Source organism: Stomoxys calcitrans, chromosome 1 (genome assembly GCF_963082655.1).
Source record: "Stomoxys calcitrans chromosome 1, idStoCalc2.1, whole genome shotgun sequence".
In the NCBI taxonomy this organism is placed as follows: domain Eukaryota; kingdom Metazoa; phylum Arthropoda; class Insecta; order Diptera; family Muscidae; genus Stomoxys; species Stomoxys calcitrans.
Genome location: NC_081552.1, coordinates 123,200,556 through 123,228,392, shown reverse-complemented (window position 1 = coordinate 123,228,392; position 27,837 = coordinate 123,200,556). Strand labels below are relative to the sequence as shown.

The 27,837-nt window shown below is 39.4% G+C and overlaps 1 protein-coding gene across 11 annotated transcripts in view; it reads left to right on the top strand.

The window, feature by feature from the left end:
• The window catches only part of LOC106094859 (uncharacterized), a 150,505-nt gene that overhangs the window by 94,068 nt on the left and 28,600 nt on the right, over window positions 1-27,837 (top strand). For 10 of the 11 annotated variants that reach the window (XM_059370869.1, XM_059370877.1, XM_059370876.1 and 7 more), the window contains one exon: window positions 24,553-24,698. In XM_059370869.1, the coding sequence (XP_059226852.1) occupies window positions 24,553-24,698 (146 nt within the window). The remainder of the gene's footprint in view (window positions 1-24,552; window positions 24,699-27,837) is intronic. The other variant, XM_059370879.1, reaches the window with a different exon arrangement.

Sequence of the window (27,837 nt, the reverse complement as noted above, 5' to 3'; positions counted from 1 at the left end):
ATATTTTTAAATTGTTAGTCAAGTGATATACTATTTTCGTAGCATGGTATTTTACTAAAAGATCTTTAATTGTCGAAAATAAATTTACCAAGGAAACTTTTTTTCCATATAAAATAAAAGAAGGCGCAGCGTAGCGGGCCCGGTTCAATTAGTTGCTGTATAAAGAAAAAAAGAGAGGGCGTAATATCGTGCTTTGTGGGACACCTCGTGAAACTGGAAGGCATCTAGAATTATGATTTCCAACTAATAAAGATATGCTACGATTAGAAAAATAGGAATGAATCAGATTTGTTGAAGATTCGGAAAATTTAAAAAGATGTTTAAGTTTAAGACAGAGAATTTTTGGGTCACCAGAGTCAAACGCCTTAGAATGATCTAACAGAACCAGAAAAGGGATTTTGATGCGGACAATATTACTTCTTATATCATCAACAACTTTCAAAAGTGCAGTAGTGCAACTATGCTTCGGCCGGAATCATGATTAGAGGTTGGTTAATATGTTGTGAAATTTGTTTGTTCAAATATCTTCGAAATATATGGAAGTATGGCTATAGGTCTAAATTCTTGATTATTTTTCGGTACCGGGACTACTTTTGCTTGTTTCCAGGATTGTGGATAGCAGCTCCTTATTATAATTTTGTTAAAGAAATAACAAATGTAAGGTAGAATATGGGAAATAAAATTTTTTATCAGTAAGGAAGGGCAAAAGTCGGTCGGTGCTGACTGTATAATACCCTTCACCTACCCTATAAGAACAATGTGGGGCTATATCCAATTCTAAACCAATGTTTTTTCTGCGGATGTTTGCAGATGGGTTATTAAACAATCCGTATTACATTTCGAGCATATGTTCAAACTTTAATAACCAAAATCTGACGAAAATACATACGGAAGCTATATCTAAATCTAATCCTATGTTGATCAAACTTCTCAGATATTGTGGTAGTCGTCGAGGAAAGCGTTGTGCAATTTTGGGAAGATTGGTCGATAAATGCGCATGCAGTGGCTCTTGGAGTGAAAATCGGGCGTTTTATATATATGACAGCTATATCCAAATCTATGAAATTCACCATAAATATCGAGAGTAAAAAAAAAATCCTTTCTGCCAAATTTCAAGAGAATCGGTTAAGAAATGGGCATTTCATTGCAATATTTCTCAAAATCGGTCGAACATATATATGGAAGCTATATCTAAATTCACCAGTAATGTCGAGAGTCATAAAAAATCCTTCCTGCCTAATCTCGAGAGAATCGGTTAACAAATGACCATTTTATTCCATTATTTCTGCAAATCGGACGAACATATATATGGGAGCTATATCCAAATCTGAACCGATTTGAAACAAACTTCTCAGATATTATGGTAGTCGTCGAGGAAGGCGTTGTACAAAATTTTGGGAAAATTAGTCAATAAATGCGCTTGCAATGGCTCTAGCAGTGAAAATCGGGCTATATATATATAAGAGCTATATCTAAATCTGAACAGATTTCTTTGAAATTCACCAATAGTGCCAAGAGTCATAAGAAAATCCTTCGTGCTATATTTCTAGAAAATCGGTTAACAAATGACCTTTTTATTGCATTATTACTGCAAACCGGACGAACATATATATGGGAGCTATATCCAAATCTGATCCGATTTTTTTCAATTTCAATAGGCTTCGTCTCTAGGCCGAAAAACATGCCTGCACCAAATTTGAAGACAATCGGATGAAAATTGCGACCTGTAGTTTGTACACAAATTACCATGGACAGACGGACGGACGGCCAGACAGACGGACATCGAATCGAATCAGACAGTGATTCTGAGTCGATCGGTATACTTATCAATGGGTCTATCTCTCTTCCTTCTGGGTGTTACAAACAAATACACTTAGTTATAATACCCGGTACCACAGTAGTGGTGTAGGGTATACAAATTTGGGATCAATTAGATCAGACCCTACAGCATTAGATTTAATTGATTTGACGGCATCGATGATGTCGAATGATTCAAAGTGCTCGAAATCAAAAAGTTGGATCGGAGTAATATCATTGTCAATATTACTTAATACATTCCCATAAAAGTTAATACTGGGCCTGGGTAGGATATATTTAAAAAGCTTTCATTAATTGCATCCCAATCTACAATGTCATCAACTGCTATATTATCGCCCCCTACCTCAATTGACTAAATATGCCTCCAGGTATATTTTGTATTTAATGGCTCCTGAAATTTCCTGCTAAAATAAGCAAATTTTTTTTGGCTTTGATGGTGAAAGTTACTAGATTCCTTGCGCATTTGTAAGCATTATGAAATTCAAATATCCTAAAACGTTTCCACTGGGAGTATGATCACTTCTTTCAATTAGTGCTTTAACTTCGTTATCAAACCATGGGCTTCCACTACTCAGAAAAGTTTTTGTCCTTATTGGGACACATCTGCCAAATAAATAATTTATATTTCTTTGAAAAAAGTTTGCCCGTTCGTCAACAGAGGACATGGCATAGAGCTGATGCCACTCAACAGATCGAATCTCTCACAATAGCAAGCTGTATTCAATGTTCTTAAAATCTAAAGTAAACGTCTTCTTATCATCCTCCATTGGAATACCGAATGTTAAAAAACATATGTCATGCTTCGAAAATAAAGGTAAAATAAAATATTTAAAATCATAAAGTTCCACATCAGATCTTGAACTTACAAAAACTAAGTCGATAAAAGTTTCTGTTGTGGTTGAATAGTGCGTAGGAGTATTGAAATTAACAAAGTATAACTCAATCGATTCCATGCTCGTTAACAAACCTGTTTCTTCGAGAACATTGCAGTTAAAATCGCCAGTGAGTACAATATCACTGTAACGAGGTATAATTTCTCCAAGGTTTTCTAGGAAAGCATCGTATTTGACCCTTTTACTAGGTCGGTATACTACACCAACTAGTAGCTTCCCTCGCATACATGTTAATTCCTTTAATATATATTCTACTTTCTCCTCAGAACGCGAAGCTGCAATAAATCCGCTCGAAACTCCTTGCTTTATATACAAAGCCACACCACCCTCTCTTCTGTCTCGATCCAATCTAAAAATTTTGTACCTATGCACCGATAGCAACTTATTCCCATAATTCGGCTAGAATCATGTTTCAGAGACCGCAATAACGTCAATACCAAATATGTAGCGAAATTCGTCCATGTTATTTCTAAGGCTTTGGGCATTTACATATATGCACAATTCTCAGTCGCGGCTTTTGTCGCACTAGAACATGAATCATTAGAAGCAAGTTATCTCTGGAATGTTCCCTTTGACTAGGAAGAAAAGACATATTGAGCAAATTTTAAGAAAATGAGGGCAGTATAAATCGTCGATTTTAGATTCAAATAAGTAAAAAGTATAGAGAAATGGGCATTATTGAATGAATAATAAAAATAAATATAATAATGACTTTGATTGTAATAAGTCTTTATGGAAAGGTTGTAGTATTGTATAAATCGAGTATGTAAGATTTTCTTTTATATAGAAATTTGTGTTCGTATCAAAACCGAACATAGATAGAGAAAAATTCAGATTGGTTTTTGTTCTGGATTCACTAAAGATTTCAGAAAATAGTTTCTGTCGTATGGTGACAGTAATTTTACAATAATAACGGCATCTGGAGAGTAATTTTGCACCTTATTGTTTTTATTCTGAAGGCGATAAATACATTTTGTAGCTGGTGTTGAAATATTTATGGCCATACATATATCATCAAAGTAAAGCTCGAGATTTTCCCCTTGAGTGTATGGAATTCCATTTACTCTCAAATCGCAGGCAACTAAGGAATTAGCTTGTTTCAAGGATTTTCTTTGAAGGTTTTTAATTACTGATTTGAGGACGGATATTTCACCTACAGACTTTTATAGATGTGGGACTCTCTTAATGACGTGGTCTAAATCCATCCTCATCTCATTTATTCTTTTAACAATTTCCGTTAGAATTTTATCGTCACAATTTTAAATCATTTTTATACCCTCCACCATAAGATGGGGGGTATACTAATTTCGTCATTCTGTTTGTAACTACTCGAAATATTCGTCTGAGACCCCATAAAGTATATATATTCTTGATCGTCGTGACATTTTATGTCGATCTAGCCATGTCCGTCCGTCTGTCCGTCCGTCCGTCCGTCTGTCTGTCGTCGAAAGCACGCTAACTTCCGAAGGAGTAAAGCTAGCCGCTTGAAATTTTGCACAAATACTTCTTATTAGTGTAGGTCAGTTGGTATTGTAAATGGGCCATATCGGTCCATGTTTTGATATAGCTGCCATATAAACCGATCTTGGGTCTTGACTTCTTGAGCCTCTAGAGTGCGCAATTCTTATCCGATTGGAATGGAATTTCGCACGACGTGTTTTGCTATGATATCCAACAACTGTGCCAAGTAAAGTGCAAATCGGTCCATAACCTGATATAGCTGCCATATAAACCGATCTTGGGTCTTGACTTCTTGAGCCTCTAGCGTGCGCAATTCTTATCCGATCAGAATGAAATTTTGCACGACGTGTTTTGTTATGATATCCAATAACTGTGCCAAGTATGGTTCAAATCGGTCCATAACCTGATATAGCTGCCATATAAACCGATATTGGGTCTTGACTTCTTGAGCCTCTAGAGTGCGCAATTCTTATCCGATTAAAATGAAATTTTGCACGACGTGTTTTGTTGTTATATCCAACAATAGTGCCAAGTATGGTTCAAATCGGTTCATAACCTGATATAGCTGCCATATAAACAGATCTGGGGATTTGACTTCTTGAGCTTCTAGAGGGCGCAACTCCTATCCGATTTGGCTGAAATTTTGCATGACGTATTTTATTTTTACTTTCAACAACTGTGTCAAATAAGGTTCAAATCGGTTCATAACCTGATATAGCTGCCATATAAACCGATCTGGGATCTTGACTTCTTGAGCCCTAGAGGTCGCAATTATTATCCGATTTGACTGAAATTTTGTACGTGGATCCTCTCATGACCATCAACAAACGTGTTTATTATGGTCTGAATCGGTCTATAGCCCGATACAGATCCCATATAAATCGTTCTCTCTATTTTACTTCGTGAGCCCCAATGAGCGCAATTTTTATACGAATTGGCTGAAATTTTACACAGGTCTCCAACATATAATTTAATTGTGGTCCGAACCGAACCATATCTTGATATCGTTTTAATAGCAGAGCAACTCTTTTCTTATATCATTTTTTGCCTAAGAAGAGATGCCGGGAAAAGAACTCGACAAATGCGATCCATGGTAGAGGGTATATAAGATTCGGCCCGGCCGAACTTAGCACGCTTTTACTTGTTTTTATTTTATTAGTTAAGTTTTCGGTTTGTTTTTCAAGGCGACTGTCCCAAAGTTGTAAAATTCTATAAGGTGAATCTGAAAGTCGAGAAGAATTTTGGACATTCTCCACTAAAAAATATTGTGTATTTAATCTGGTTCTCTTTGGAGCCGACATTATTGATGGAAAATACACACATTGTTGTTCTTATCCCTCAATAGTATTTTTATACCCTCCACCATAAGATGGGGGGTATACTAATTTCGTCATTCTGTTTGTAACTACTAGAAGTATTTGTCTGAGACCCCATAAAGTATATATATTCTTGATCGTCGTGACATTTTATGTCGATCTAGCCATGTCCGTCTGTCGGTCGAAAGCACGCTAACTTCCGAAGGAGTAAAGCTAGCCGCTTAAAATTTTGCACAAATACTTCTTATTAGTGTAGGTCGGTATTGTAAATGGGCCATATCGGTCCATGTTTTGATATAGCTGCCATATAAACCGATCTTGGGTCTTGAATTCTTGAGCCTCTAGAGTGCGCAATTCTTATCCGATTGGAATGAAATTTTGTACGGCGTGTTTTTTTATGATATCCAACAACTGCGCCAAGTATGGTTCAAATCGGTCCATAACCTGATATAGCTGCCATATAAACCGATCTTGGGTCTTGACTTCTTGAGCCTCTAGAGGGCGCAATTCTTATCCGATTGAAATGGAATTTCGCACGACGTGTTTTGTTATGATATCCAACAACTGTGCCAAGTATGGTTCAAATCGGTTCATAACCTGATATAGCTGCCATATAAACCGATCTTGGGTCTTGATTTCTTGAGCCTCTAGAGGGCGCAATTCTTATCCGATTGAAATGAAATTTTGCACGACGTGTTTTGTTATGATACCCAACAACTGTGCCAAGTATGGTTTAAATCGGTGCATAACCTGATATTGCTGCCATATAAACCGATCTTGGGTCTTGACTTCTTGAGCCTCTAGAGTGCGCAATTCTTATCCGATTGCAATGAATTTTTGGCACCAAGTATTTCGTTATGATATCCAACAACTTTGCCAAGTATGGTTGAAATCGGTCCATAACCTGATATAGCTGTCATATAAACAGATCTGGGGATTTGACTTCTTGAGCTTCTCGAGGGCGCAATTCCTATCCGATTTGGCTGAAATTTTGCATGACGTATTTTATTTTTACTTTCAACAACTGTGTCAAATAAGGTTGAAATCGGTTCATAACCTGATATAGCTGCCATATAAACCGATCTGGGATCTTGACTTTTTGACCCCTAGAAGTCGCAATTATTATCCGATATGCCTGAAATTTTGTACGACGGATCCTCTCATGACCATCAACAAACGTGTTTATTATGGTCTGAATCGGTCTATAGCCCGATACAGATCCCATATAAAGGGTGATTTTTTTGAGGTTAGGATTTTCATGCATTAGTATTTGACAGATCACGTGGGATTTCAGACATAGTGTCAAAGAGAAGGATGCTCAGTATGCTTTGACATTTCATCATGAATAGACTTACTAACGAGCAACGCTTGCAAATCATTGAATTTTATTACCAAAATCAGTGTTCGGTTCGAAATGTGTTCATTCACCGTAACGTTGCGTCCAACAGCATCTTTGAAAAAATACGGTCCAATGATTCCACCAGCGTATTAACCACACCAAACAGTGCATTTTTCGGGATGCATGGGCAGTTCTTGAACGGCTTCTGGTTGCTCTTCACTCCAAATGCGGCAATTTTGCTTATTTACGTAGCCATTCAACCAGAAATGAGCCTTATCGCTGAACGGTGAATGAACACATTTCGAACCGAACACTGATTTTGGTAATAAAATTCAATGATTTGCAAGCGTTGCTCGTTAGTAAGTCTATTCATGATGAAATGTCAAAGCATACTGAGCATCTTTCTCTTTGACACCATGTCTGAAATCCCACGTGATCTGCCAAATACTAATGCATGAAAATCCTAACCTCAAAAAAATCACCCTTTATATACAATTCTTATACGAATTGGCTGAAATTTTACACAGGTCTCCAACATATAATTTAATTGTGGTCCGAACCGGACCATATCTTGTTTTGTATCAGTATGGTAACTCGTTTAGGGTATTACCGTCTTAATTATTTATGGAGGACTCAAAGCAGTGATATGGCAAAACTGTGTTATTTGATTTGACGTTTTGTTTTCTATTTGTTGATGTTTGTGTCGCGAGTAAAGTTATTGCGTTGGTAACTGTTATTGCTTTTAGTTTTGTTTTGTTTTGCTTAACGATTGCTGCACTTTTTGGTTATTGAAAAAAAATGGTTGTTGTTTTTGTTATTTAATGTAAACAGAGAAGGGCATTTCGGAGCTTATTCTTTCTTTCTGTATTCTATTGATTAGATTTACTCTTTACTTACAAATACACTTTTAAGTGTTTGTTTTTGAAGAGAAGTTGATGCAGTGCATAAGAGATTTGGGCAGATAGTTGTTTACTTTTGTCTGTTGTTTTTTAGATCTATCACTTTGATTGCTATGATTGTTTTAATGACTATGTGTTAATGACTAATGTGTTATGAAGTTAGTCTAATTCCTTTAAAACAATTTTAATAGTCTGCGGAAACAATTTTAATAGTAGACTGGAAAAACTACACAAAATTATATTTAAATACGGAGCAAAGAAAAACACGTCGCCTCTGCTTGTAATTATATAAGTATAGGGGGTCACGCCGCCCCTCAAAAACGCCATTAGACCCATTATGATACTTGGATGAACGAATTTTCTTAAAATTTTTATAGATATTTTACGTTTGTATGGAAGGAGATATAGGCTATATAATTTTGAGATTAGGTGGAGGCGGACCCTCCCTCTTACCCCAAAACCGTACCCATATCCGAAAGTGATCCGATGGGCACAACAAGGGTATCAAATGAAGGATATTGGAGACCAGAAAACGAATATGATATTAAAAATTGGGTCCAAGTACCCAGCGGATTATTCGAAGTTCATGTCAATATGTGACGCAAATGAAAAGTATTAGGCAGTAGATTACGAATATGGCATAAAACAAATATGACATAAAACGCCCACCCCCAAATGGGCATATAAGCCAACCATGGCTATATGGGACTCAAATGAAAGGTATTTGGGAGTAGATTACGAGTATGACATTAAAATTTGCGTTCAAGTCTAGGTGGCGCATTTCCTCCTAAAGATACGTCAAATGGGTTATTTGACCCATTATGACAATATAGGACTCAAATGAAAGGTACTTGAGAGCAGAAAGCGAATTTGTTATCCAATTTTGGAGCTAAGTGTTTTGGGGTACGCCCTAAAGCACCCCTTAAACTAAACTTCATTTCCGTTGGGAAAAAGAACGAATTTTTTTTTATCTATTTTCAGTGCAAAGTGCCGGTGGCCGCCCAGCTCCAAAACACCCTCCAAACGGCTCATATTTACTGGCCATGGCAATACGGGACTCATATGACGACGACACACGAAACAATGAAATTACCTTTGTTACGAAAAAATGCAAAAATTTACTTTTTTCGCATTTTTTGATTTGTAACTCCCATAACTCATTACTGAAGAATCGGACCTTGGCAAATATCGCAACACAAAAATAGTAAATTTTATTATTTTTTTAAATCAGTTAAAAAAATTGATATCGGTTCAGAAATGCTTGCACAAGCAACGAAATAAACTCGGAAAACTTCAAAAAAATTTTGATAGTCAAATTTCTTGGACACTATGAAAGATATCCCGCACATTTAGGCCTGTTTTTTGTAGGGCTTTTTAAGCCCTTTCCAGAAAAAATAATTGAAAATCGGGCCATAATGCGCTTTTGACCGAACAAACAAAATTTTGTAGGGCCGAGGTGACCAACTTTTAAGGCCTACAAATGGGCCCCTGGGACTTATGGGTCCTTGAAATTTTGCATATAAACTGGATAACACCTCAGCTATAACCATGAAGGTATATCTTTCCGTTCCAAAATGGCAGACTTTTTTTCACCCCACCGTGCGACAGGAGTCTCAATGCAGCCTAACAAACAGGGAGCCGACGATGGAACAATCACCTACTCCAATGAAGCCCATTTACTTAAGATTTGGAAGACTAAGATAGGCGAAAATCCTAGTATTGAAACATCAGGCAGTAAGGGACGGGAAACTCAAAACAGCCTAACGAACACGGATCCGACGATGAAGCCATTACCGACTTAATGAAGATTCGGAAGACTAGGATAGGCAAAGATCCAAATACGAAAACACCAGGCAGTGCAGTGACAGGAAAGTCAATGCAGTCTAAAGAACTGGGAGCAGATGAGGGAGGACCAATGATTGAGGTAATCCAGATAAACTTCCACCGGAGCAAGACAAGATTTATATTGCTTAATTTAGGAGCCAAGGACGACCCGGAACAAAGCTTCCGGACTGAACCATACCAACTACCAAGAATTCTATGGCTACACATGTACTCGGCCGAGGACCTGCGTTATTTGTCATACAAATCTAAATTATATATTTCCCCAGACTTGTCAACATCGGATGCAACAGTGGTGAGATAGGGCGACGGTGGAGCATACCTGGCATCACTTTACTGTCTTTCGACTTCTCGAAACCGTCAACCATGCCGGAGCTGCAATGGCTGATGAGGAAAGCAAAACAGAGAGGAAACGAGGTACTAATAGGGTGCGATGCGAACTCTCACCACGTTTCGTAGGATAGTACCAATACTAATGAGCGGGGCCAAGCCCTGGCAGAGTTCTTGAATGCTAACGACCTAATAACGCTTAATATTGGTATTACCGCTATCTCTGTTAATAGAACAAGTGAGAAGGTCTTAGGTTAGGTTGAAGTGACTCACTTAGACGTGATACCACAGGAACGGAACAAGGAAGATGCCTTCTAGTTCCTACCGTTGAACCATCCAGATCGCTTTAAAAAGCCCAATAACGAGCGAATGTTCACATCCGCTAAATCAGACAGGTTCTCAAAGAAATGAGAACCTAAAGTGGAATTCCTTCTAACTGCTAGTGCGGGACACACACACGCAGTTGTTCAATAGTCTCTTCTTCTTCGATGTCCTTATAGTTTCTGCAAAAGTCGTTGTTGGCAACTTTCAGTCTGTCAGCATGTTTTCCGATTAGACAGTGACCTGTCATGACGGACAGAATGACTGAGACGTTTGTTCTAGCCAATGACAGCCAAGCAGTAGACCTCTTCAAGTCTAGATTAGGCCACATAGTTTTGGAATGTTCAAAGCCCACTCTTTGTGACCACCTATCATTCGTTGGCCTTCGGGCCTGGTCCTGATACATGTCGCTAGAGGCATACCTACAGATTCCAGTATCCCTGGAATGTGTAGGGTGGTTCCTAGCCTCGCAAGCTCATCCGCTTTACAATTCCCTGGGTTATCTCTGTGGCCCAGCACCCAAAACAGGTGAATTTTGAACTGTTCGGCCATCTCGTTGAGAGATTTGCGACTGTCGAGGGTGGTTTTTGTGTTCAGAAATACGTTTGGCTGCCTGGCTGTCTGAGAAGATATTTATGTCAATCGTCGTAATGAGATTATATCTTAGCCATTCCACCACTTCCTTAATTGCAAGGATCTCCGCTTGATACACACTGAAGTGGTCGGGTAACCTATTTGTAGTAGCTCTTTAGAGTACACCCCAAAGCCCACCTGGCCGTCTAGTTTGGAAGCATCCGTATAGAAGTATATGTAACTTCTACTACCAGGGATATTGTAGTTCATTTTTATCAAAAAGCGGTTCAGGTAGGGTGTAATCCACACTGTCTGGAATATCGGATATTGTATCAAGGATAACAAAGTGTCCGTAGCCGCCACATGACCAATGACAAAGCTCCCTTAACCTCACGGCAGTGGTTGCTGCAATTTGTCTATCCACAATGTCAAGAGGCATAAGATGTAGCATTAAATTCAGTGCATCAAATGTCGTCGTCCGCAGTGCGGCTGCGATGCACAAACAAGCCATCCTTTGGATTCGGTTAAGTATTGAGCAGTAGGTGGATTTTTGAACCGCCGTCCACCAGACCACAAGCATATAGCATAATAGGTCTGACAACTACAGTATATTCCCAATGCATGACACGCGGTCTAAATTCCCAACTTTTACCAATGGCTCTCTTGCAGGTGTATAGGGCAAGGGTAGCCTTCCTTGCCCTTTCCAAATACAATAGTTGGATTTGAAGTTAAATTTCCTGTCCAGCAAAACACCCATTTGAACATTCTCTCCGCCCAAGGAGAGAGGTTCCACTGTAGACAACTTGTATCTCCTGCTGAAAAAAACTACGCCTGTCTTGCACGGATTTATACCTACACCACTTTCTGCAGCCCTCTTTGCTATTGCACATATGCCTTCCTGATGTACATCTCTAAGAGTGCTTTGAAACTTTCACCTAACCGCAATTGCCACGTCATCAGCATACGCGACCTCTTTTACGCCTTTTTTTCAAGAGACAATAATATATTGTTAATGGCTACATTCCAAAGTAGAGGAATGTAGCCATTGACTGCTGACCCATGTTTTTATACCCACCACCGACGGATGGGGGTATATTCATTTTGTCATTCCGTTTGCAACACATCGAAATATCCATTTCCGACCCTATAAAGTATATATATTCTTGATCAGCGTAAAAATCTAAGACGATCTAGACATGTCCGTCCGTCTGTCTGTTGAAATCACGCTACAGTCTTCAAAAATAGTGATATTGAGCTGAAATTTTGCACAGGTTCTTTTTTTATCCATAAGCAGGTTAAGTTCGAAGATGGGCTATATCGGACCATATCTTGATATAGCCCCCATATAGACCGATCCGCCGATTTAGGGTCTTAGGCCAATAAAGGCCACATTTATTATCCGATTTTGCTGAAATTTGGGACAGTGAGTTGTCTTAGGCCCTTCGACATCCTCCGTCAATTTGGCTCAGAGCGGTCCAGATTTGGATATAGCTGCCATATAGACCGATCCTCCAATTTAGGGTCTTAGGCCCATAAAAGCCACATTTATTATCCGATTTTGCTGAAATTTGAGACAGCGAGTTGTCTTAGGCCCTTCGACATCTTCCGCCAATATTGCTCAGATCGGTTTAGATTTTGATATAGCTGCCATATAGACCGATCCTCCGATTTAGGGTCTTAGGCCCATAAAAGCCACATGTAGAATATTTGGCTGAACTTAGGAATTAGAAACTGGCAAAAATTTGGATTTCCTAAAAGATGGTAGATTTGGTTAAATCTCGGAAATATATCCATTCAATGTCGGTGATATGGAATTAAAAAGCAGAAAGAAATACGAAAAACAAACGAAATCAGGTTTCAGTAAGCCACGAGGGAGAGTTCGGTTGCTTAGCCTTACCAAAATGGTTCCTCTTTAAGAAAACGTAGAAATTTATGGTTAAGTAGACGATGACTTTTAACTTTATTATTCGATGGTAACAAATTGAATGAACGAGAAATCACTCGGTGAGCTAATACAAAAGAACAAGTAGTAAACTTAACGCAACTACTTTTTAGCCTTATCTAAGATGAAAAGTGACATCTGGATATGAAAATTCATTTGACTTAACACTAAACGGCGAAGGTATGCGGCATAAACATTCCGGCCCCTCTTGCAGTAATGCAAATATTAAAAAGTTGCCTTATTTTCTAAAGGAATTCATAATAAATTGTATAATTCATATTTGATATTTCAAATGTTTATAATAAAATAGGCTACTAAGCTGAGCACGATCCAGACAAAACCCATCCAAATATAGTATTAGTTGCAACGGGAAGCCCGGCATTGCTTGGTAGAAGACCTGGTAGAATTATCTTGGCGTATAAGTCGGATCCAAAAACGATGTCGAATGGTCCACTTTGATAAAAATGGGGATCCGCCAACTTCATGTTTGGGAACTTGTCTGCAGTTGTTGCTGGAATTGATCTTTTTGGGGTGTCCATGGATATGCGATGGTTCACAGTCATCATGGTTTCTAATAACCTGTTGGTGATACATTTGGAATGGATCGCGACAGGGCAGATAGTTTCGCTGCCAAGAGTAGTAGTAGTTAGCCCAATTTTCTCTATCAATCGCTGTGAAATTTTGCTAATAGATGTGCATGGATCTATTACGGCTCTGACCGAGTGCTTTTTCTTGCCATGGAGTACATCTACCACGGCCGTTGGGAAAAGATTAGTTGTATGGGGACTGGTAAGTGTTTCAAGGCTCACGGCTTGAGATATGGTTGTTGTTGTTGGACGTTTATGTTGGGTTGTTGTTGAACGTTTGGGTTTTTGATAGTTATCCTTGGCTTCTGTTTTTTGGTTGTCGTGTTTCTCGGAGTGGATATGCAAATAGGAATGATGACTGCCTCCACAATGTTTGCATCCTAAGCTAGAAAAACATTTTCCGGATGAATGCGTATGGGCCAAGCAATTGGGACAGTAGTTATTAGCTATAACTGCATGCAAACGTTTATCGACGGTCATGCAGAGAAATTTCTGGCATTTTCGCAGCCCATGGTTGCCCTTACACAATCTGCAATTAAAGCTGAACTTGGTGCGACGTCCTTTGGACACTTTACATTTTATCGAAGGCATACTGAAATTAAATAAGGATATATTGTAATAAAATTTAGCAAGGAGGGAGGAGAACAATTTTCACTATCGGACGAGTGATTATACCCCTTGTCGTGACAATATCGGCCACTCTTACCAAATGGTCTTTCCCAGTATAAATTTTAGAAACTCTACCCAGTCTCCACTCATTTGGGGGTAAACAATCATCTCGAATAACGACCATAGAGCCAACTTCTAAGTTCTTCTGAGGGGTTTGCCATTTCATACGTTTATGAATTTCTTTGATATATTCATGTTTCCATCGGATGCTAAATTGTTGGCATAGAGCCCTTACTCGACGCCAACGGTTTAAAACGGAAAGATTGCCATCGGACTCCGATGGTTCGGCAATGGAGAGGATCGGACCACCGGTAAGAAAGTGACCAGGCGTCAATGCCAATAGGTCATTTGGATCCTCAGATACCGGAGAAATTGGCCTGGAATTTAAGCAGGCTTCAATTCGGGCTAGAATTGTAGCGAACTCTTCCAGAGTAAATTTATGATTGCCAGCCATTTTACGGAAATGTAGCTTAAAACTTTTTACCCCGGCTTCCCAGAGTCCTCCCATGTGAGGAGCTCCCGGGGGTATAAAGTGCCATGTTATACTCTGGTACGAAAAATTTGCGGATATTGAATCGCGGGAACAGCGAAGAAAATTCTGAGAGATTTCTTTAGAAGCGCCCACGAAGGTGGTACCATTGTCTGAATATAGATTACGTGGACACCCTCGTCGTGACACGAATCTGTGAAAGGAAGCTAGAAATGCTGCAGTGGAAAGGGAAGTAGTGAACTCGAGATGGATTGCTCTCGTGGCGAAGCAGACAAAGATACACACATATCCCTTTGTAGTTTTGCAAGAACGCCCTGTATATGCCTTTATCTCGAAGGGGCCTGCAAAGTCTAACCCCGTATTCGTAAAGGGGCGGGATAGTGTTGTCCGCTCTGGAGGAAGGGTTCCCATCAATTGCTTTTGCAACTTATGCTTAGCAATAACGCAAATCTTGCAATTGTGAACGGTAGATTTGATGAGATTCTTAGCTCTAGGCATCCAGAATTGGAGCCGTAGCATACGAAGCATCAGATTGTTTCCGCCATGTAATGTTATGGTATGAATGAAACGTAGTAAAAGCCTGGAAAACGTACTGTGGTATGGAAGTATAATCGGATATTTTTCGTCATAAGTTAAGCTTTCTGACCCAGCGATACGGCTACAAACCCGCATGAGACCATTCTTGTCTATAAAGGGATTGAGATTAGAAAGTGAACTAGAGGTGGGTATTAGCTCCTTCTGAGAAAGTTTGCGATATTCGTTTGGATATTGGTGCATTTGCGCCAACTTAATTATCGAATTTCTAGTCGTCTCGATGACATCTCCCTCAGAATGAATACTGTCATTTGAAGCCCTACTGCCCTTCAGACTGGCAATAAATCGGTACACGTATGACATTACTCGGAGCGCCCTTCCTAGGCAAGAAAATCGGTCAAGAAGGTCTTCGAAATTCGGAAAGTACGCGAAATTATTTTGAACTTGGCGAACCTCCATTAGAGTTTCGTCAATCTGGACCGAACTTGGTATTGGCCACAAACTTGGAGGAAGTTGCAACCATGGCGGTCCACACCACCATGTACAATTACCGGAAAGCTCTTTCGGATAAGCACCCCGAGAGGCAATGTCTGCAGGATTGTGTCTAGATTCCACATGGGACCAATTGTCCCCACTGATAATCTCGGAAATTTTGGAAACCCGATTGGCTATGAACGTTTTCCAAAGGAATGCAGGTTTCTTCAACCATGCTAGGACAATCATGGAATCCGACCAGCAAAAGATTTTCGTATTCGGAATAGGGAAAACCTGCATCAATGCCTCAATCGTCTCGGCAAGTAAAAGTGCGGCGCAAAGTTCTAGCCTTGGGATCGAAACGGTTTTCAAAGGAGATACCCTGGACTTTGCCACGAGTAAATAGGTATTTATATTGCCATTGGAATCGATGGTGCGTGAATAAATGGTAGCGGCATATGCCTTCTCGGAGGCGTCACAGAAGCCATGCAGTTGCACCTCGCAGTCGGGTGTGTATTGTACCCAACGGGAAATACGGAGGTCATTTATATCAGAATAATTGGCCAAGAAATCTAACCAATTAGTCAATAAATGTGTCGGAACTGGGCTGTCCCAGTCGGTATTGGAGGCCCATATATCTCGCATTAATAGTTTGGCTAGTACAATATATGGACAAAGCCAGCCAGCGGGATCAAACAGTTTAGATATCTCGGATAAAATGAACCTCTTAGTAGGCCTCTCATTAGGCCTGATGGCTTTGGCAGAAAAATAGAAATAATCATATCTGGCGTTCCACCTTACGCCCAAAGTTTTAGCCGTGCTATTGTCATTAAACTGTAGGAAATCTTCATTGAGTAAATGTTCCCTAGGAATGGAAGCAAGGAATTCGGATGAATTGGAGGTCCATTTCCTCAATGCGAATCCAGCGGATTCCAGGGCAGCAGTCAGTTCTGTCTGGACCTTAATGGCTGATGACACGTCATGGCCTCCTGCCATAACATCATCTACGTACATACACGACATTAAAACATGACTAGCTAGCGGATAAACATCCTTAATGTCAGTGGCTAGCTGTTGAATTGTACGAAGTGCGAGATATGGGGCGCAATTCAATCCAAACGTAACCGTTTGGAGCTCATATTCGTGGAGGTTGTCGTTTGGATCATCCCTAAAGATTATACGCTGGAAGGGTGTGTGGCTAGGATTAACGGAAATCTGGCGGTACATCTTTTCAATATCGCTGTTAAAGACGATTTTGTAAAAGCGCCATTGGAGAAGCAAACTAGTCAGGTCAAGTTGGAGGGACGGTCCGCAGTAAAGGACGTCGTTCAAGCTTACACCATTCGAAGTTGGATTCGAAGCATTGAAGACGACGCGGACCTTCGTAGTCACGCTGTCAGGGCGAACCACAGCATGATGTGGAAGGAAATATCTGGAATCATCTTGGGAAGGATTTGACGGAACCTCTTTCATATGGCCAAGTTCCAAGTATTCCTTGAGCACTTTGTCATATTGTACCTTCAGATCTGGTGTTCTAATCAAACGATTCTCGTTCCGAAAATATTGGGCCGTTACATTCCTCTTCGACGGACCTAGTCTCAAAGTATTTCCAAACTCTTTCTTGAATGGCAATGATACAACATATCGGCCCGTTGGGCCCCTTCGCGTGGACTCAGCAAAGTACTCTTCACAGTATTTGTCATCATCCGACATGTGTTTTCGTTTAGGAATATCTTCCATCTCAAAAAATTTGGATATCCTCTCATCGAGCGCTAACTCGTTAAAGTAGGAGACCGTTGTTCGAAAGGAGGAAATATTATCAGAAGCAACAGGCCCTGTCAAAATCCATCCGAACACTGTCTCTTGAGCCATCAGTGTTCCACAAACCTTGTGTCTCACCCCACCAAGCATTACCTGAGGAATTAAGTCTGCCCCGATCAGAATATCAATGTATGATGTTCGAAAGAAATCAGGATCCGCCAGACGAATGTCCGGTAAACGGGAAAACATGTCGCTATCAGCCGTAAAGGTGGGCAATGAAGATGTCAGTCGGGGAAGAACGATTGCGGAAGCATTTATGAAAATTCCGGAGTCTATGGGTGAACTTAAACATAAGTCGCATATTTTCTGTGAACATGCGGACACACACCCATTCAGCCCGGAGATCTGGGCGGATATCCTTTTGCTATTAAGTCGAAGAAGGTTGAAAAGGTGTTCAGAAATGAACGAAGCTTCTGAACCAGAATCAAATACAGCCCTTGCTTTAAATATCTCACCTCTATGAAGGATGTGAATAATTGCTGTACCAAGGAGAACCTTTCTGGATGTGGTAGCAGCACAAGACTGAATTGTCACACCGCTAGAAATTTGGGGCGTATCTTCGGATGTGGACTGTAGAACTGGTGTATTTGGAGCGGTGATACATTGGTTACCCGATTCAGTTCCTGTATTGCAAAGCAAGGTATTATGTCTTCGTTGACATTTCGAACAATTAAATGCACTTTTGCAATCTTTTACCACATGTCCCTTCGAAAAGCAATTCAAGCATAGCTTTATCTTCTTTATAAACGCCAACTTGTCGTTGTAGCACATGCTTATAAACTTTGGGCACACTCGGATTGTATGTGATACGTCTGGACAAAGTTTACAAGGAGGAAGAGCTAAGCTGTTCTGATAAGAATTAACCCGTTTCTGACCGGATAGTTTGACATTAACTTTGGGAGGTTCGCTCGATTTAGAAGTGGAAGGCTGATCACTTAAATTTCGAACCGTCTCCAACGTTTGGTATCGGCTAGTGAGGAAGGAATCAAGGTCCTTCCAGGACGGACATTCTGTCTTGTTATTGACAGACTGCTCCCATAATGAAAGGGTATTTTCGGGAAGTCGAGTGCTACATAGGTAGACGAAAATAGGGTCCCAACTTTGTATCTCGATCTGGTAGAGTTTCAGAGCAGATATTATGCTGTTGATGGAATTTTGAATCTCCTTTATGGAGTCTCCGGATTCGACAGATATTCTTTGAAGGCTAAACAAAACCTTCAGTTGGCTATTTATAAGCAACCTCCTGTTTTCATACCGAACTTGCAGAGCTTTCCAGGCAATATCAAAGCCCTCATTGGTCAATGGGGCTTTGCGGACAATATCCCTGGCTTCATCTCGCGTTTTATTATTCAAATGGAAAAGCTTTTCCACCGGTGAAAGCCTCGAATTTTTTATATAGATGGCCGTAAACAAGTCTCGGAAGGTCGGCCAAGCTAGATAATCTCCGTGAAAGAGCTCTGTGTCACACGGTGGTAAATGAACTGACGGATATTCATCTCGGACGGAAGATGTATTCATCGGAATTGGATTGGATATCGACGCCCGTTTGGATTCTATACAGGCACTTATCTTAGCTACAGAATCGACATATGTAGTGTAAGTGCTGTGGTACCGGGCTCGAATAGTCTCAAGATCAGCTTTGCTATTCTCGTCCGCAGAAGCCATTAGTTCCTGAACACTTTCCTCATACGTGGGTTTCATTCTCTGCCAAATATCTCGCAGTTCTTCCTTATGTACCTCCAAAGAGTAGACTGAAGAATTGTTGAGAGATTCTCCGCAAATATCGGCGTTGAAAATAATCAAAGCGTCAGATATTTGCGTAAACCTTGTCAAAGCGGACATTCTGACCACACAATAGTCCAAACCTCAGAATCTCAACGAACATATATATCAATATTAGAAAAATATCTGTAAACCCCGTTCAAAAAGAGTATAAGAAAATTAAATGTAAAACGAATGAATTCAAAACTTCGATCCAATCAACTTCCTGCCCTTTTGGAGCAAAAACAAAATTCAAAATATACTCCAAAATTTAACCTCAATTAGAAAAACATTTCATATGTGGGCAAACGCAATTGGATTGAAAATCGAAGACCACAAATGCAGCCATGTGGAATATTCTCACATAAGTTGTATCCGTACAATGGACTAGAAGGAAAATTTCGTTTATGGCAGGGTAATTCAATGGTAAATTTAATAATTTTTAAGAAAAAATGAACGAAAAAAATAGTCTACAAATGATGCAACTCGTATCGGAAATCCAAAAAAATTATCGTAGGAACAACAAAAACTAAAGACCATTCACGAATCTGATCTAATATAGTTTAGCTCGACTTCACTTTTATTATCTCACAAAATACCTGCATTAATCCCCAGAATTTGGTTCAAATTTGGTATTCTTCCTTGATGTTCTTTTCTCCTTCTGGGCCATGAACTTGGTGTAGGATTATAGAGGTTAAGGCTTCTTCACTGCCCTTAATGCCGTCTTCTAACTGATGGTGTCTTTATGATCCAGCCTCTTTTGGAATTCTTCCCAAAGTATATATCGCCAAAATACTTTTGTCTCTATGTTGTGTTCAACCAAAAATAAACACAAAAACTAAGGTCCTCTGACGTATCTCGTTCCGCAATGAAATTTACTCTTTATAGTCCGCAGTTTCAAAAATCGATAAATGTAGCAAGTAGCACTTTCTAACTTTTCTATATTTAATTCACACACGTTGCTTTGATCAACAATATCAGTAATGACAAATAGGGCGAACAAAGGCAAAATAATGACAGTATAAAAACGATGTAAGTGGATATGGCTTCCGACAACACACTGCCCTTTTGATATTTTACTTCTCCTTCAATTTTATGATCTGATTATCATGAATACATAAACGGTACCCATAATGGAGTGTTATAAATCCCTATGGAAGGGAACCTGTTTTAATAGTCAGCTGAATCAAAACAAAAACGAAACTGTGCTACCGCTGCTCACGACTGCTATATCAATTCGCTGTTGCTATCTATTATGGAGCAGTGCTGTAGCAGATCTTGACCAACGATTGACGCGTATGTCAACAAAACAGGCAAAAATTAGCATTGATATTCCCAATTAAAGTGCCGAATCAAATGGATTGAAGAGGAATGGGATTCTCACCACTGGGTATGTTAAATCGATGCCCAACAAAGAGATTGGAAGTTTATTTTCGCCTTACACAATGTACGAGCAATTGTACCAAATTATTGGAATATAAATGTTGTTGCTATCTAAGAGCACATATGTAGTCTCATTTAGATTTTTTTTTTTTTTTTCTTTTTTGGACTTCTATGTTAAATGCACCATTTAACACCTGTCTCCGCAGAAAAGGAACTTTGTGAGGAAAAACACGTTACGTAACTTCTGTCCCTCTACTTTTATACGAAAATAGTTTTTCATTAGCCGAACATACCTGGATTCGATTTTATTTCTGCTTAAACGAAATTGCAATTGTGGATGAAAAATTTCTTTTAGGCTTTCCAAATCCGGTTCGAAGGACCATGTAGAATATTTGGCTGAACTTAGGAATTAGAAACTGGCAAAAATTTGGATTTCCTAAAAGATGGTAGATTTGGTTAAATCTCGGAAATATATCCATTCAATGTCGGTGATATGGAATTAAAAAGCAGAAAGAAATACGAAAAACAAACGAAATCAGGTTTCAGTAAGCCACGAGGGAGAGTTCGGTTGCTTAGCCTTACCAAAATGGTTCCTCTTTAAGAAAACGTAGAAATTTATGGTTAAGTAGACGATGACTTTTAACTTTATTATTCGATGGTAACAAATTGAATGAACGAGAAATCACTCGGTGAGCTAATACAAAAGAACAAGTAGTAAACTTAACGCAACTACTTTTTAGCCTTATCTAAGATGAAAAGTGACATCTGGATATGAAAATTCATTTGACTTAACACTAAACGGCGAAGGTATGCGGCATAAACACCACATTTATTATCCGATTTTGCTGAAATTCGGGAAAGTGAGTTGTGTTAGGCCATTTGACATCCTCCGTCAATTTAGCCCAGATCGGTTTAGATTTGGATATAGCTACCGTATAGACCGATCCTCCGATTTAGGGTCATAGACCCATTAAAGCTACATTTATTATCTGATTTTGCTGAAATTTGGGGCAGTGAGTTGTGTTAGCCCCTTCGACATCGTCCGTCAATATGGCTCAGATCGGTTCAGATTTGGATATAGCTGCCATATAGACCGATTCTCCAATTAAGGGTCTTAGGCCCATAAAACCCTCATTTATTATCCGATTTTGAGAAAATTTGGGACAGTGAGTTGTATTAGGCCCTTCAACATCCTCCGTCAATTTGGCTCAGATCGGTCCAGATTTGGATACAGCTTCCATATAGACCGATCTCTCTGTTTTAGGTTTTGGGGCCATAAAAAGCGCATTTATTGTCCGATGTTGCCGAAATTTGGGACAAAGAGTTAAGTTAAGCCCCTCCACATATTTCTTCAAGTTGGTCTAGATCGATCAAGATTTGCATATAGCTGCCATATAAACCGATCTCTCGATTTAAAGTCTTGGCCCCATAAAAGGCGCATTTTTAATCCGATTGCGATTGAAATTTGACACACTGACTTATGTTATGCTTTTCGACATCCGTGTGGTATATAGTTCAGATCGGTTTATTTTTAGATATAACTACTAAAAAGACCAATATTTTGTTATATACAATTGAACAATAACTTTTACTTATTAGTATCTGGTCCAAATCTGAACATAGCTGCTATGGGGCATAAGGTATGAATTTTGCACCGGATTTTGAGGAAAGGTGGTTCACATATATATCCGAGGTGGTGGGTATCCAAAGTTCCGGCCCGGCCGAACTTAACGCCTTTTTACTTGTTGTACCATACGGTGTTGCCGTGGAAGGCCGATAGCCTGGGCAAATTATAAGCATGCGAAGAAAGAAAAGGTTCGGTTTTGTACTTAAGACTCGCCCCAGGTGTCTTCCTCAAAAGACCCTGCTGACCAGTCGTTTGCCGGCTAGTGGAGCCTGGAGCAGCCGCTCCACCAGTTGAGGTTTCAGTAGTAGTAGACAACAAGCTACGGCCTGATATCACCACCGCAGCTGTTGGGTCTTTAGAGTCCATTCTAAGTCTACCGCCGGTCTCTAGTTCTGCGGCTCCTTTGGAAACAAATGCAGCTATCCTTGAGTGACTTAAATTATTCTTCCAAAAATAATGACTTATTACGAGTTAAAGGAAAATTCTTGCAGAGTGAAATAACAATAAGTCCGCTCCACACAACGGTTCAAATAACTATGGTAAATTTTGTTCTAATATAATATTATAAATATGAATTTTTGTCACTATCTTAAAAACAAGCTGGACAGGGCCCGCTCCGCAGAGCCATCTTTTACTCTCTTATTTTATCTGAGCCCTATACTGGCACGGTCATGAAAAATTCCTGTTTGGGGGTGCTGGTACGGCCTTTCAGATATTTCGCCCCAAAGTGGATATCATATTGGTGCTATATTCCCAAATTTCTTTCATTTGTGCCTTATAGTGCTATGATCGGTAAATATGTCTGGGGCTGATATGGTACCCCATGTACCAGATTCGTGCTCTAGTCTCAAATACCTTTCATTTGAGACTAATATTGTCATTATTGGTTTAAATTTCCATAGACATCCCACCTTAAATAGATATACCAAATTTTAGTTACTGAGTTATTATAAACGTACTTAATTTCGCGTAAATCGGCCCATCCATCTACGAGAGTTGGCTCTTTTGAAAATATTGTAATGGGAGGGTCCGCCCATTAAAGTCTAAATGTTAGATCTACTTCATTCACTTGGTTTTGGTGGTGGATTGGAGTTGGCAAACCCTTTGCCCCGAAAGTGGATATTAGATTCATACCCACACCCAAAAACCACGTTTGAGCTACACATTGCTATAGTCGGTATATGTGTGGTTCAGGGGGAGTTCATGAGATGAGTCGTCCCGAAAACACTTCTGCCATAATCCGCAAATATATATATCCAGTTTGAGGGGTAAGTAAGGTGGGGCCGTCACCCACGCACTTAGTCCTGAAAAAATATCTGAATTGTGCTATACTGCAAATTCTATTTATTTGAGCCACAATTGCAATTATTTTAGGGGAATTTATGGGGTCAGAGTACCCCCCCCCCCCCCAAACACTTGGCCTCAAGTTTGGATATTAAATTCATTTTCTACTATGAAATACCTGTTATTTGAGCCCAGTATTGCCATAGTAGGCAAACATGGCCCTTGTCAGAGCACGTTTTGTTTGAGCCCCATTATGTCATGCATTTTGAAGGTGGCTATCAAGATATTCAAGACTACGGGTATCGTTCAGAACCACACTAAAATCATATTTCAAAGCTACTACTTGGTATACATTTTTATAGGTCTGCAGGTCCTCCTGTGTCTATCCCAATTTGAATCTAAAAATGTACTCTCCTACCAAAGACATTTTATTGCTGTCGTATTCTATCCTGATCGGCCTTCATTTATTTTTTTTAATTCCTTCCTAATTTTATGAGATCCGAAGATCAGGTTTGTATACAAAAAATACGAAATCATCAAAAATTGCTTGGATAATATTTTTAGACCCAAGATATCTGCAAAGTTATCCAACTTTTGGGTATAAATGGGTAAATATCCAGGTATTTACCCAATTTACCGGGTAAATACTTTTTGGGTATCATCTCTATACATGAGAATTTGGTGTTGTTTTCATTGGGTGGGAGGGTCGGTCCCCCTGACGCTAAGGACAATTTATTTGAGTCCTTTAATGTCGAGATCTACATGTCCGTTTATATGTGAATCGACTTCCGGCTAATGTTTTTCCCACCCACTTTGACATGCAAAGATTTAAGACAAATGTCAATAAGCATTACATCCTTCCCCCCCTACAATTCCTAATTTACTCTCGCCAACGCAATGCACTGCATTCATAGGGGACATCCCCTGCGTGTTGGCTGACAGAAAAAAAAGCAAACAAAGCGCAACAATTTCACTTTTATATAATAGATGTGAGTTGTTATCAATATAATGACAAACATTTTTAATAAAGAAGGTAATTACTTTTAGTTAGTTACAAATCTAAATTACAACATTGTTATAAAACAAAATCCCTTTATTGTCTGATTTCTTTTAGTGCTGAGAGAAATGATTTATTTAAACAATTAAATAAATAAAAAGAAGAAACAACAAACATAAAAATTTCAATAGATTTTTTCTTTTCAGATGACCTTACCTGCTCCAGCGGAATGCATACTTCGAAAGGTATTAACATGATTGACCCTACTGTTCAAGCAAAGAAATCTCGGCTAGTTTTTACAGACTTACAAAGACGTACCCTACAAGCAATTTTTAAAGTAAGTATAGGAGTTTATAATTGAAACACTTATTATTTAATAATTTATAAAATAATTTTTTACAATAATAATAATTGTAACCAATGGGTATTTGTTCATGTTTAGTTTATACAATTTCTTCTTTTGAGTATATGGAGCTCGGCCAACTTGAGCTCTTCCTAAATAGATATAAACAAGGTAATACACATACTCAGCAAAAAGTCACATTACTGGTAAGTCAGTGGCTAACCCGAAACAAATTACTTTCACGTATACCCTTAATATTACTTTAACATGGGCATGTCATTGGAGGAAAGTGCTGTAGAATAATCATACCTTCAGAATTTATACATTTAAACATATTTTTAGTTTGTCTGTTCCGTATAGACGCAAAAACGGCTGAACCGATTTTCATGAAATTTTCACAGAAGGTAGAGTTTGAGCCCCCGGTGAAAATAGGGTACTACATATTTTGATATCCGAAGGGGAGTAGACCCCCACACCCATACCTCAATTTTTAAAAACGTCAGATCTCAGAGTTGGGTGCACCGATTTAAGCGAAATTTTGAATACCACCTTGCATGCCACCATATGGTACCCCAAAAACATGAAATACGCATAAAATTTTGGGATCAAATAACCTGGGAGGATGCCCTATCCCAAAACCCACCCGAACGGACATGTTTACCGAATGAGACAATAAGGGTATCAAACAAAAGGTATTTAAGAATAGAATACGAACTTGGCAAGGTCCCCCACCCCCACAAACACCACCAAACAGGATACCTTTACCGCTTTGAGCAATATGGGGGTGAACTGAGAGGTATTTAGAGTAGAGTACGAACTAGGCACAGAAATGTCACCTAAGTGTCGGGGGTTCCCTATTCCCAAAAACACCACCCAACAGGACACTTTTACCGCTTTGGGCAATATGGGTATCAATTGAAAGGTATTTAAAAGTAGAGTACAAATCTGATATAAAAATTTATTCGTTGATACCTGAAGGGCCCCACCCCTCAAAAACCCCTCAATAGGACATATTTACCGATTGGGTACACATCTGTTATAAGAATTTGGTTCAAGGTGTCTACGGGGCCTTTCCAACCCCAGAAAACCCCAAAACGGACATGATTGTCCAACGTCACAAAATGGGTCCCAAATGAAAGGTCTTTGAGTGTTGACTACGAATCTGATATACACATTTGGGACAGAGTCCGGGACCTTCCCACCCTCCTAATACGCTTCAATAAAACGTGTAGTTTGATCGGGATAATATGGGAATAAAACGAAAGGTCAATGACAGTAGAGTTCGAATCTAATATTGGTATAAGGATTCAAGTATCTGGGTCACGTCCTGCCATTCAGCCGGACATGTAGATCTCGATATTAAGGCACTCAAATAAATTGTCGGGGGGACCGACCTCCCAATAAAAACAACACCAAACTGTCATGTAGAGTCAACGAGTATATATTGTATTCGAATGAATGGTCGTGTCAGAGGGCAATCGCCATCCTAGCCAAGAAAAGAGATTTAAAAATAGTTAGTGAAAGCCGATCAGGATAGAATATGACAGCAATAAAAGGTCTTTGATAGGAGAGTAAAATTTTTACCGTCAAATTGGGACAGACACAGGAGGACCTTTAAGTGTGTGGTATCCCAAGTGGTAGCTTTGAAATATGATTTTGAATGTATATAGCCAAAATAAAAGAAAATAATAAGTGTGGATCTGAACGAGACCCGTAGTCCTGAATATCTTGATAGCCACTTTCAAAATGCTTATATTATGGGACTCAAACAAAAACGGGGGCTCAAACAAAGGTCCGCCCCCTTAACTCCCTTCAATCGGGCGTAAATCGCCTTACCCATCTCCGAGATCTGGCGTTTTTGAAAAAAAAGGTAAGGAGAGGGTCCACCAATTAAAGTTTGGATGTTAAAACTCCTTCGTCCTCTTGGTTTTGGTGGTGGATTGGAGTAGCCAAACCCTTTGCAATTTATGAGATGAGTCGTCCCAGAAGCCTTTGGCCATAAAAAAGAAATCACATTTGAGCCCCTTTTTACTATAATCCACAAATATGTCCAGTTTGACAGGTATGACAGCCCTGAAAAAATATCGAACTACACGTCTTATTGAATCGTATTGGGTGGATGGGGCGGTCCCAAATGTGTACAATACATTCGTGGTCAACACTCAAAGCAACCTTTCATTTGAAACCCGTGTTGTAACGTTGAACATCCATGCCTGTTTTGGGGGTTTTTGGGGTTGGAGAGACCCCGAAGACACCTTGAATCAAATTCTTATAACAGATGTGTACTCGACTTCCAAAAATCTTTCATTTGATACCCATATATCCTCAGACACCAAGAAATAATTTTTTATCTCAGATTTGTACTCTACCTTTAAATACCTTACATGGTATTTAAATACCTATGGAAAACCAATGTTGAAAATTTTTTCTGATTGTCTCGCCAGGATTCGAACCCAGGCGTTCAGCGTCATAGGCGGACATGCTAATCTCTGCGCTACGGTGGTCTTTCATTTGATACCCATATTGTCGCAGTCAGTAAACACATCCGTTCAGGTGGGTTTTGAGATGGGGCGCACCCCCAGGTTAGTTGACCCCAAAATTTTATACCGTCTTCGTGTTTTGGGGTGCCATGAGGTTGCATACAAAATTTCACTTAAATCGGTGCACGCATCTCCGAGATCTGAAGTTTTTGAAAATTGTGGTAAGGGTAGGGCAGGGTTCTAAAAAGTACCAAACTTAGATACACTATGGCAACCTTAATTGGGTGACTATAAGAGTTTTTGGAAATTTGCACATTAAGGTCCTAAGAAAGGTACCAAAAGGGTAAGAAATAAGGGAACTTTGTATAGGGCGTTTAGTACCACAATTGGTTCCATTTGGTACTTTCTTTACAGATGGAGCAAAAGTCTGAAAGTTGACACGTAGTTACAACTAGGAAATATATGATGGGCGACTAAAATTCGTACATTTTGGTACCATTTGGTATTTTTTTAACGGATGGAGCTTGAGGTATGATATTTGGCATGCAGGTAAAACTTGCCAAAAATAGATGGGTGGCTATGGGCGATAAAATATTCTTTTAAAAATTGGTATATTTTGGTACTTTCTGTTCAGATGGAGGTAGGGTTCTGAA